Source organism: Aptenodytes patagonicus, chromosome 14 (genome assembly GCF_965638725.1).
Source record: "Aptenodytes patagonicus chromosome 14, bAptPat1.pri.cur, whole genome shotgun sequence".
Classification (NCBI taxonomy): domain Eukaryota; kingdom Metazoa; phylum Chordata; class Aves; order Sphenisciformes; family Spheniscidae; genus Aptenodytes; species Aptenodytes patagonicus.
In genome coordinates this window covers 4,213,078-4,226,100 of record NC_134962.1, presented here as the reverse complement: position 1 = coordinate 4,226,100, position 13,023 = coordinate 4,213,078, and the positions used below count along the sequence as shown (strand labels likewise).

General features: G+C 41.1%; 1 protein-coding gene across 1 annotated transcript; it reads left to right on the top strand.

Moving 5' to 3' along the window:
* The first annotated feature begins 239 nt into the window (after positions 1-239).
* On the top strand, positions 240-8,085 carry MTG2 (mitochondrial ribosome associated GTPase 2). Its single transcript, XM_076351927.1, has 6 exons — positions 240-401; positions 2,086-2,233; positions 4,242-4,357; positions 5,008-5,226; positions 6,725-6,863; positions 7,266-8,085. Exons 1-6 carry the CDS (start codon positions 240-242, stop codon positions 7,658-7,660), a joined length of 1,179 nt encoding a protein of 392 aa, XP_076208042.1. The 3' UTR covers positions 7,661-8,085.
* The last annotated feature ends 4,938 nt before the right edge of the window (positions 8,086-13,023 follow it).

Here is a 13,023-nt window from a genome sequence, read left to right as displayed (position 1 = left end):
CGGCCGCCGGTGTGCGAGGGGAAGCCGCGGGCTGAGGAGGGGCGGAAGAGAAACGGCCAGGGCCCGCAGAACGCACCTTCCCGCGCTTTCTCCACAGCGGCGCAGCTGCACGTGCGCGCGGCGGGGAGCGGCCGGGGGCGGGGCTGGCGCGCGGGCGGCCGTTGGGCGGGGCGGGCTCCCAGCGGCGGGGCGGGCCGCGGCTGCGCCCCGGCCGCGCTGTCCCGGCGGCCGCCGGCGCCATGCTGCCGCGGTGCTGGGCCTTGCTGAGGCCGGCCCTCCTCCTCCTCCGCCCGGTGCCGCTGCCGGCGGGGGGCCGGCGGCCGACTTTCTCCACAACCTGCGCAAGGTACTCAAAGAACAGGCGGCTGAGGCAAAAAAGAGTCATTTCGGAAAGGAAACTGGTAAGTTCTAGAGTAAATCAGCTGTTGGCGTGCAGCGCAGTTACCTTGCTGGGTGGTCACCTCCCAGGCACGCGTTAGAAAACAGAGCTTACCTGCTCCTTGCCGTTTTCTCCTCACAGCGATCAAATATATGCCCTTGGTGTGAGGGACTGTCTTTCTAAAATCTGATTAACTTTGTGAATAGTGAGGAAGAACGTCTGCCGTGTGACATTGTCGGGGTTCAGAGGGGTTGTAGTAGCGGTAAGCGTGCCTTCAGCCGCAGCGCTTCTTGGGCTGGAAGCATAAATAGGTCGAGAAAGCAAAAAGTCTTACGTAGCTTTAATGCTGAAATACTGTTTTGCTTCCCACTGTTTTTATGGTCTTGCATAGTAGTTAGCTGCCAAACACACAGCATTTTATGTCAGAGAAGCTGCAGGGTCCCAGAACTTTTTCTTCGTATTCTTTTTCTAGTCTTAATTCCTAATGATCAATAAATCACTTCCCATTTTAAAGCAGTCGTTTTCTGTCTCGCCGTGTGGTGGTGCCAAATACTTTTCTAAAAGAGGCTTTTTAAGAAATCGCTGGTCATAGTATAACTTTAATTATCAGGACTTAGGGCTTTTTTTCAGTTGCTTATCTTGGTATCATAATACTCATAAGACTTTTTCTCCCTCGCATACTGTTTGGGCTATTTAATTAAAGTGACCCTTGTTGCTCATTCTCATTATGAAGTCCCTTAGTAATTGACAGAATTTGAATGTTAGCACAGTCAAGGTCATGCTTTCTCTTTTCATCCCGATATGTAAACAATTTCACTTACCTATATGAATGTATTTCTCTACTATTTTCCCTTGGGGATTTCAGCCCACTTCCTGGAGATAGGTTTTATGGTATTTACCTATTTTGCTGACAAAAAAGCTGAAACATAGTGCAGTATAATTAGTTTGCCAGAAGTCAAATATTAAGTTAATGTCAGAAATAGAGCCAAGATCTGGAATTCTCTTTAGACTATATTTTTTTTAGCCCTTGAGCAACTGGTTGTGGCATATATTAAGATTTCCTCTGCTTATTCTGTTTGCAAATACTTTCTGTTCTTTGTCTTTAATAGTTTTCTTAATTGTTAGAAGATCGAAGTTTGCCTTAATTTCATCAGCTGGTATAGAAAGCATGAATCAGTATGAGAATATCCTGACACATGCACTATGTCTTTTTTTGCAAATTTCAGTTTGATTTAAAGAAATAAAAAGTTTATGTGTATAATTTAAAAAAAAAAAATTTGCTTTCATGAGTAGGAACACAGTTACTGAGTGATTTTGGCTTATAGTGTCAGCATTATCTAGCTGCATTAAAAGAATACTTTTCATGTTAAGGGAACTAATAACAGGAATTTTGCACTTTTGGTATCTGAGCTGCTGCATTAGGTTATATGGACATAGCCTCTGGCATGTACTTTTAAGGGGGTTCTTAAAAAATACTTGAGCAACATGATCTATTTTTCTTTCATATTATACTTGGTATGCTGTATTTAGTTGATCTGTGAATGACAGCAGAGTTCTGATTTCTTTATTATTTTTTTTGCTGTTGAATGGAACTCATCATGACATAGCAGGTCTGCATATTACTAAGTTTTGCAGAACAATCAGCTTGTTGGAAGATGAGTCTGATAAACTCTATTTAAAGGGTACAAAACCCATCCTTGTTACAGACACGTTATTTTGTGGATCACCGGAAAGTGCGTGTGGTTGGAGGACAAGGAGGAGGAGGAGGTCATTCTTTTTATAGTGAACCCAGAAAAATATTTGGCGGTCCTGATGGTGGAAATGGAGGTGATGGGGGTCATGTCATTTTGAAAGGTAAAACTCACTAAATCTGTTTTGTTTCTTGTTGTCTTATTGCTTAATGCTGCCCCCCGCCCCCCCCAGCAAAAACAACCCTACAACACACTGTTTTTATGGTGGGAGCTGGTAAATGTAAATGTCAAAAATGTTGAAATGGTTATTTCTGTATAAGATGTCTTTGCTTTTTAAGCTTTGTCCTGAGCTGTGGTAACAGGGACATGAATGACAGTGGCAGCCTTAGAAAGCATTTTGAAAATCAAGATATTTTGCAGACATTTTAGTGGCTGGTGCCTTCCGAGAGGTTCCTGGAATGTGTTGATGATAACCTCCTTCTCCAAGTGATAGAGGAGCCAACGATGAGAAGTGCTATGCTGGACCTTCTTCTCACCAACAAGGAGGGGCTGGTGGGGAATGTGAAGCTCAAGGGCAGCCTGGGCTGCAGTGACCATGAAATGGTGGAGTTCAAGATCCAAGCTCACTACCCTGGACTTCAGGAGAGCAGACTTTGGCCTCTTCAGGGATCTGCTTGGTACAGTACCGTGGGATAAAGCCCTGGAGGGAAGAGGGGCCCAAGAAAGCTGGGTAATGTTCAAGGATCACCTCCTGCAAGCTCAGGAGCGATGCATCCCAACAAAGAGGAAATCGGGCAAAAACGCCAGGAGGCCTGCATGGATGAACAAGGAGCTCCTGGACAAACTCAAACACAGAAAGGAAGCCCACAGAGGGTGGAAGCAAGGACAGGGAGCCTGGGAGGAATACAGAGAAATTGTCCGAGCAGCCAGGGATCAGGTTAGGAAAGTTAAAGCCCTGGTAGAATTAAATCTGGCCAGGGACGTCAAGGGCAACAAGAAAAGCTTCTATAGGTACGTCGGTGATAAAAGGAAGACAAGGGAAAATGTGGGCCCTCTCCGGAAGGAAGCGGGAGACCTGGTTACCCGGGATACGGAGAAGGCTGAGGTACTCAACGACTTTTTTGCCTCAGTCTTCACCGGCAAGTGCTCAAGCCACACCGCCCAAGTCACAGAAGGCAAAGGCAGGGACTGGGAGAATGAAGAGCCGCCCACTGTGGGAGATGATCAGGCTGGAGATCATCTAAGGAACCTGACCGTGCACAAGTCCATTGCACCCGATGAGATCCATCTGCGGGTCCTGAGGGAACTGGCGGATGAAGTTGCTAAGCCAGTACCCATCATATTTGAGAAGTCGTGGCAGTCCGGTGAAGTTCCCACTGACGGGAAAAGGGGAAACATAACCCCTATTTTTGAAAAGGTAAAAAAGGAAGACCCGGGGAACTACAGGCCAGTCAGTCCCACCTCTGTGCCTGGCAAGATCATGGAGCAGATCCTCCTGGAAGCTATGCTAAGGCACATGGAGGACAGGTCCTGTTGCGACAGCACAAGGGGGAATGGTTTTAAACTGAAAGAGGGTAGATTTAGACTAGATGTAAGGAAGAAATTTTTTATGCTGAGGGTGGTGAAGCACTGGCACAGGTTGCCCAGAGAGGTGGTGGATGCCCCATCCCTGGAAACATTCCAGGTCAGGTTGGATGGGGCTCTGAGCAACCTAATCTAGTTGAAGATGTCCCTGCCCACGGCAGGGGGGTTGGACTAGATGACCTTTAGAGGTCCCTTCGAACCCGAACTGTTCTATGATTCTATGACTATGTTACAATAAGGCTGGAATCTGATCAAATTTTACTCTTAGGATGGATAAAGCTGCTTCTGCCACCACCCTGCTGCAAGATCTGCTAATCTAGCAAATGAATTTTCCAGAGTATTTTGTAGTGATTGATTTTGGAATGACCACATAATAAAGTGCATGGTTAATAAACCTAAGTAAAGGCAGTTAAACTTCATCACAACTTACATTAATATTAGTTTTCCCTGATACATTATTGTTGAGACAGTAAATAGGATATGCATTCATGCAGTATTCAAAAAGGCAAAGAACAGTGCAAAGGTTGCTCTTCTGTGCCTGTTCTACTAAAACAATGTGTTTAAAATACGTGTATTTTGCTTTACAGCTGACCAGCAAATGAAATCACTTTCTTCAGTCCTCCCCTTCTATCAGGGTTTTCATGGAGAGAAAGGAGGAAGCAAAAACTGTTACGGAGCTAATGGTGCATACATGTATGTTAAAGTAAGTAAATTAAGGTTGGATGCTAGTGTGTTAGCTTCATATTAACATCGCTGATTTTCAAGCTGGATGGCCAGCTTGAAAATAATGTGAGAAAATCTCCTGTGCTTTTTTTCAGGGAGCCTTGTGTGCTGTCTCTGAGACAGGGCTGTTGGCACACGGGCAGATCAAGCTCCTTTAAATTGTTTGTAGAAATTAGACTTCTTTGGAAGGTACATCTGGCCAAAACAAATATAATTCTGATTTGCTTTACTTCTAGGGGTCATATGCCTAGAGCAGTCAGAACACAAAACTTCTTAAATAGGAGCATACTTTTTTCTTTCAGACTTCTTTTTTTCCCCCCTTCAACATGCCTGTTTTGGTGCACACCTACAGTATGTTTCTTAGCTCACTACTGTGCTTAGGCATAAAAGGAGAGAAAAAGGGTTATGGTACTGTTAACATTTTAATGAAGTGTAAATGTCTGACAGTGCTGTTTGGGTCCAGAAAGTGAGCCTTATGAACTACACTCCTCTTTTTGGATTCCCCAGCTTGAGAATATGGAGGAATGATTTTCAACAAGTTTGAAATCAGCTGGTAAAGGATCTGCTGAAGACAGCTGTGCTGCAGAGTTTGAGCTTCAGTGTAATGCTTGCGTCTCTCTTCACTTTAAGGTCCCTGTAGGTACATTGGTTAAGGAGGATGGGAAAGTTGTGGCTGACCTCACTCAACATGGTGAAGAGTATGTTGCAGCTTATGGAGGAGCTGGAGGGAAAGGTAATCGCTTTTTTCTTTCCAATGAAAACCGAGCTCCAACATTATTTACTCCAGGAGAGCCAGGTCAGGAAAGGGTCCTCCATCTGGAACTCAAGACAACAGCTCATGCAGGATTGGTGAGTGTCACTGTGGTTCTTCAACTTCCTTATTGTTGTAGGATGACACTTGACTGACTGAAGAAATAATGTTTGATAACATTTTTGTTAGCCTTTTGGCTTGCTTGTTTAGAGATGCAACTCAATGCTTTCTTGCATCTACTACTTGGTAGAAGGGTATCCAAAGTGATTTGCAGAGCTGTCGCTCTCTTGCTACTTGACGTCATCCTACTTTTGCTAAAATCAACACTATATATAGAAAAGCAATGTGCAAGATTCATCAGTGGTCAACAGACTCACTGATGATGTACATCAGGCTTTGTCTGCCGATTCTGCAGATGAAGAGTACAGTATGGAGAGTTCTTCTAAATTAGTTTCTGTTTTCTTATTTTTTAAAAAAGAAAATCGATAAAGATCAAATCATCTTCTATTTCATCCCTATATTTATCTTTTTACAGATATTAAACATTTGACTTTGTTAGTTCCAGGTTTAGCATCCTCTGAAGTGAAAATACTATTTAGACATGAATGCTAAGTTAATTTAGGGCTTAAGCTATTTTCATTTTTAAGTATGGAGATGTTTTAACACCAGCTGGTAAAGTTGTTAAAATTATACTTTGCTGCAGAGAGTTCTTGCTGTAGTTCAGCAACTGCAGAAGAACTGTCTGGTGTAGCAGAATTTTGCGAATTTATTTAGGGACTAAGAAAAGAGTTGGCATTGGTGGATCAATACACTTAATTCTCTGACCAGCTGGACACTCAGGTCCACTTCTCACATTTTTGGCACTAATTTGGAAATCTGAGATGAATCTGTTCTGTACTTTACTTCCTCTGACAAGAATTTAGAGTGTCTGACATCAGCAAATAGGAGGATTTAGGATTTGATCTACTTTCATCTGGGTATTATTGACCATCTATGTAGCTATCGTATGTCAACTATAGGATATCCCAGAGTAACTTCATTTCTGGGATAGGTTTGTTTAAATTCTTGCTTTCTCCCCAGAAGGCCAAGTTTCAATTTAATTCTTTGATGTCGAGACTATGAAAATCCCAAACTTGTAGGCATTCCGGTTACTTATAGGCCAAACTATGTTACTGAATCAGGGACAAAGCTAATTCTGAATTCTTTTGGAAAATAATAAATCAGAGTTAGAAAACACAGATAAAATGGGAAGTGCAGGGCAAAGTGTCATAACATTGTTTCAGGGTAAAAGAGATCTTATGGTATATACCCTTTTGGCTCTGAACAAAGTAAATACTTAAGATGGCACAAAAAAAGTTAAGGGGACCCTTCTATGCTTGATCTGTTTAATGTTTATGAGAAAATACACATACAAATAAAACAGGGTTTAGGAGAAACAAAAAAGGGAAACCAGGATGCTTTTTAGAACTGAGTATGCAAAAGTAATGTTGTTATATTCATGCTGGAAGAACCTTGCCACATCTGCAAAAGCTTACAGTTGTTTTTTTTGTCGGGATTAACCTGGAACTGTGGCTTTAATGAGTGTTTGTATTCCAGGTGGGCTTTCCCAATGCTGGCAAATCATCGCTTTTGAGAGCAATCTCCAGTGCAAAGCCAGCAGTGGCTGCCTACCCATTCACAACCCTAAATCCCCATGTCGGCATTGTGCGCTATCAAGACTATGAACAAGTAGCAGGTAAGGATTGTAGTACGTTGTGTGTACCTTGATAGCAATTTGTGTCACCTGGGTTATTCTTTGAAATGCTGCAGGAGTAAGTTTAGCAGTTCTGTAGAATTCTTCCTAGTTCTAAAGAACCTCGAACAAAAAAATACCAAAAGCCCATTTCACATTCACTTATATGTGCCCTTAATATCAAACTAGCAATCTGTATTCCACCTCCACTGGAATAATCTAAATTTGGGGGCTTTAAAAGATAATAGCAACCAAACTTAACATGAGGTATGCTTTAATATTGATGCATTGAGATGTAATTCTAAAAGTACTTGCACTGGCCAGTAAAAGGCTGGGTTTGTTTGTTTGGGTTTTTTTGTTGTTGTTGGATATGTTGGATTCACTGTGGAATTTCTCTCATTGTAGTTGCTGACATTCCTGGCCTAATAAAAGGTGCTCATCAAAACAGGGGCCTCGGGATGGCCTTCCTAAGGCACATTGAACGCTGCCACTTTCTCTTATATGTGGTGGATCTCTCTGTGTCTCAGCCATGGATTCAGCTGCAAGACTTAAAATACGAACTGGAACAATATAAAAAAGGATTGTCTCAGAGGCCTTGTGTTGTCATCGGGAATAAGATTGACCTTGCTCAGTCCAGGATCAATCTGCCACTCCTTAAAGAACAGATAGATGACCGGGTCATTGCATTGTCTGCATTGACAGGAGACAACCTAGAGGAACTGTTGTTGCATTTGAGAGAACTGTATGACACTTATGTGAAGACAGAACAATCACGAGGGCAAAGCCCAGTCAAGTGGTAGGAACCGGAACTGCTGTGAACTGTACTGGAAAGAGAAGAAAAAGCGTAATTTGATTAGATTGCATCTGTGTGGTTTTGGGTTTTTTATGTTGGTTTGTTTTTTTTTTTAAATGCAAGGAGCACAGCATGTGGATTTGTTCTGGACTGCTGCATTGGAAGGATCTTGTTTGTTTGTTCACCTTTGAGGTGTCTCAGGTGTTTTACAACAAAACTTGATAATTGTAATAATGATGGGTGCTGAATTGGATACCTGGATCTTGTTTGGCATTAGACAGTTAATTATGGAATGAAGAGAATGCTGTCTAATAGAAATGACTGAAATGCAGGATCTGCCAGAGATGCTGGCTTGCTTTCTGAATCGGAGTGAAGTGACTTCTCAATTTTCACTAATCAAAAATTCTGAAATAAAAATAAGTTGGTCCCATGTTTATCTGTTTTCATACCATAACCACTTTCAGTCATCTTCTTTTAAGCTTTTCTCCTGTTGGGTTTTGTTTCGGTTTTTTTTCTCAGGAGGCCCAGCTGCTCAGTATTTTTAGGGAGGTGGAGCATGAAACAGCTGCAATTAATGATTGAAATTATTTCCTCGTTAGTATAAATAATTAACTATCTTTAAATGCTGGCAGCAGCCAAGTAGCTGTATAAACTAGCCAGGGAACAGTCATTTGAGACTCATTTCTGAGTGCTCCAGTTTTCTTGAGGAATCTCAAGCAATGTTCTGAGAACTCCTAGGCTTAGATATTCCAAATAAAAGAAAAGTACGGTTCTTTGCCTTTTTTTTTTTTTACTATGTCATTTTGTGGACAGTGTTCTTAAATTTTGTTCTCTAGGAATTCAAAAATCTTCATGTAGAATAGTGGGTCTTTGCCCTCTCCTCATGCTGGAAGAAGAGCTGCTTCTGTATACTCTGGTTATATTCTGTGTAAAAGACGATTATCTTGATAGTGAAAAGTCAGAATTTACATATTATTAAGCTTTTCATAAGGGACCTTAACAGACTTGTGGAATGCTGAGACACAAATACTTAAGCAGTCAAGAGAAACAATTGTTCGTGAACCTTTACTTAAGTTTCTTGATTTTTAAAGCAGATTAACTTTGCCTTCCAAACCAGCTGTCTGGAGTTACAGACCTTGCACATACCTCGTCACATCAGTGAAGTACAAAGTAAACTCATTAGCACCATCATAAAATAGAAGATGTGATGTTTGTAAACTTGGCTCTGTTTTTTCAGGTAGTACAATAGGTAAGTTTTAAGGACAGTTTGGTGCATTATAAAACATGCACCTATCACTTGTCTTCGGTTAAGCTTTGCTAGCTTGCAAATAAGGATATCATTATGTTTAAACTAAAAGTGGCTATTTTCTACTGTATCAGCAGTAGTGGGAATTACTCGGTGGTTTAAAAAAAAATAAAATCAGCTGTAGTGTTCCTCTAACTTCTTTGCACTACAGAGAAGGTGATAATTCTCTCTGTCACTTTGCACATTTTGTTTGATTTCATCTCTAATGCTTCTGGAAGGTGCATCCTTAACAGGCTGGCTTTCTCGGATTCCATGAACGATGGACTTTTTTCCCCGACTGCCTATGACTGGAAAGGGGCAGTCTTGTTCAATCTCTAAATTAAAGCTCAACTCACACCCTCCTGCTGTATCAGTGCTGGGATCAGCTCTGTGATGACGATTATGAATTAGAACTAACTTTGCCTGTATAAGAAAGAGAGTGCGTACCCCTTCTCTTAACAGCAGCAGGTTTTTATTCTGAAAAAGTGCTAGGTCGACTCAAATGCCTGAATTATTAAATAAAAATATGGGCAAAACAGGTAATTAGCTCTCCTAAATTCACATTCTGAGTATTTCTATCTGTGATCAGGTGTGGAAAGTAATTACGCATTATAAGCAGTGATATTGGTATAAATATGATCGGGGAAAAAATGAAAGCAAATATTAAATCCCAAAGTGGCTCTCATGTTTTCTTTCATATTTGCATCATCCCTGGGATTTACCAAGCTGAATTAGGTAGAAGTTAATACTCAGTTTTGTCCTTCTGTTTGGTTTTGGGCAGCAATTTTAGGTTTCACTGTTGTTCTTCCTTCCATTACTAGATGTTTTTCAGCCACATTTAATAAAACTAGGAGGAGATTGCCTTGAACACAGAAGCTGGTGCAGCTATTTTGCGGAACGTTTGATACCTACAAATCCTTTGAGCTCTCTCTGACTGTATGTTAGTATTTGGCAGTCTTTGAGAATGACGGAGGCTGTTTTAAAAGCTGCTGTACTCACAAGAGCTTTCACTTTTACTTCCTAGTGCTCTGCAACCTCAGTTCTTGGAGTGGAGAGTATTTTGTGCACTGATGTGCAAAAAGCACAGCAGGTTGCTAGATAGCTTAACAGAATGTCCTATAGATCATACAGTTGGTTTCTTTGTTCTTAACATTTCAGCCACCTGTTCCAAGACGACAGTACCAAGTTCCTGACCACATGCTTGTAGGGTTCAAAGAGGCTTTAGAGGAGCACGTACTCCTTCATCTCTCGATGAAAAGTGCCAAATAGCTCCAGCTTTAGCATTGGAACAACTGTTTGTAGGAGCTTGAATTTAATGTAGTCAATATACATCTATACCAAATGAAGTAACCTCACGCTAGATGTCCCTATGCTAATGCCAAACAGAGGGAGTGGCTGTGTGCCGCTCAGCACAATACTGAGTTAATAGCTTGGGTCACGTTTCTCCATAGTGCTCCTTCAGTTTTAGCATGAAGATCTCTTCCATCCCATTCTAATTATGAGGTACGGAACTGAGGAGTTACCTCTGGTTCTGCTGAAAATAAGGTGTTTAGAAAGGAAACTCGTTTTACGTCTAGGAACAGAGAAGAAAAAATAATCGGGTTAAGAGAATCATGAACTGTTTCAGAGAAGAATGATGTGCTATAGGATATCTTCCTACTGTTGTTTTGGCTGAGGTTGGGGTGGGTGGGCTTGTTTTGTTTTAGGTTTTGGAGGGGTTCTGGTGGCTTTCTTCTGCATGACTTCCCTTAACTAGCTTTTGCTTTCCTCTGCTGAAACCTTTGATGTTGTCCTTGATTTTCAAGTTGACAAGAGGAAAGAGATGGGGGCTTTTATTTCTCATTCTGACAATAAGCCGTCTTTTAATGTGAATTCAAGTCCAGTCTATTTTATATTTCCTAGAGAAGCTTGAGCCATAATATTGCTTAGCACTTTATAGTTCTAGTATTCATCTTTTTAATACACTTTTAGTACATGACTACAAGAGTATTTTAGTGCTAACTGTGGGGTTTTTTTCTAGTTATTGGCAATCCTTTCGCACTTTGTAGGTTCTTGGAAAGTGTAGGTGGTATCAACTGAACCGAAAAAGAAAATGAAATGTTAATGTAAAAACAAGCATTAAAAAGGACCACACTTTTTAAACATATGGATATTGAGGACTGATTGCAGTGCATTAAATAAAACATTGAATCAGTGTGTTTAAGCATGGTATATTTTGCAATCTGCATTACTTATACGGTTTTGTTAAGCACTTTTTTTTTAATTACATAATATTTTTTAAGGTGAATCAGAACGTGTTTGCAATGAATTGAACTGACAGCCGTAAAAATGAGACCCTCGCTGAACTTGTACTGAGTGGTTCTGCTCTGCTGCAGCACCGTGCTGGGAGGAGGGCAAGGCCTGCCTCCACCACCCTGCTTCCAGTACTGGGGCGGCCGTGCAGTTAGCAGCACGGGGCAGGAGATACGGGACGTGACACCAGATGCTATGTAATGTCTGCCTGTATTCATTCTGATAATATGTATGCTTAGAGTTGTGATATTGGAGTGGTGGTAGGTCACCAGTTGCTCGAATGCAATGAAAAGTGAAGGCTGCCAGAAGTGTCAGATCTCACTTGGTTTCTTTTTCCATTGCAAGGAAAATTTCTTTCGCTATTGTATGTGTATTTATTAAGCCTCTTCATAGTGATTTTTATTTTTAAGTAAGTTTGTGGTGAGTGGATAGGTACTCTGACTTGAGCATGTTTAAAAACTCGTAACCTGTTGTTTTTAAATATTGATTCAAATTACAGAATTACAGGAATGGCTATGAACCAGAGATGCTAGTGCTGATAGAACGGGACCTTGCCATGGTTTGCACATGTTTGTACAAGCTACTGGATACAGAACACCTATCTAACTTCTTTGCTGTCTTGTCTTCCACAGGATATTGCTGACTGGGCTCATTGGCCGACACCTATAATGTAAGGTTAATGTTGGGACCAGAGGTTAGGTGTGTTGCAGGTGTGCAACTTAATGAGTTATTAATTGAATGGCAGCTGGAACATAAATAGGGAGCAGACAGGCTGCTGGAATGCTAGTGTGTTGTTTGAACTGTTAACTCTGCAATGGAAATAAAAAGACAATGAATATATGCTTTGGCTTAATCTTTCTACAAATATTGTTGTGTAAAAACGGATTTTTACTAGTAGCAAGATTACCTTTACTTTGGGAGCTCTTATTTTTGGGGAACCTGTAGCCCATAATCTGGAGATTGTTGTCTTGCATACAAGTTACGAGATGAGGCTTTTTGGGAGAGGTAGTACCTTGTACAGTGTGTGTAGGGAGAATAGGTAAGTTTGGAGCTCAGCATCTCTTCAGTAGGTCTACAGCCCTATCGTTCCTGTGAAAGTTTATATTTTGGTTTTGGACCGCTTCTGTTAATAATGATGTTCATCGCCATTGTGAAAATGGGTTTGATATAAATTAAAACTTCATCCTGATATTGCTAAACTTCACCTCAATATCGATGTGTGCCCGGCCTTTAAGGAACAGCTTTGTTTTCTTCTGTTTGTCTTCCATACTGTAGTTTCCAGTGCTGTTCCCCATTAACATGTTTCCCCATCACGTTAAATAGGGATTAATTGTGCCTGCGCTACAGAGGTCTGGAAAGACTGAAGTTAATATTTGGAGGGGAGGTTATGTATGTGTGCCAATAATGATAAAGGATGATTTTGTAACTCTCGATAATAGAACAAAGCTACCTTCAGGCTGCACTCTTGATTTTTCTCTATGTGGTTCTGAAATTTATTATGTGGTATGTGCCCATTTTTCTGAGACATAAAACATAGCTGGTAGGACAAAGGCAGGGAGATTTTTATCAACCTTGTTTTAATATTGAGATTGTGTTTGTCCTTCATTTTCCCACTGAGAGTAATTTTTCATCTCCTCTTTCCTGATCGAAATAGAATTGTCCAAGGAGGCCTTAACAGTGTCTGATTTCTTATCCACAGGGTTGGTTTTTTTTTTTCCCTCTGCCTTTGTTTATATGAAATATCGCTTTGACTCCTTGAAGTGTGCATTCCTTGGTGAAGCTCTATTCTTTGC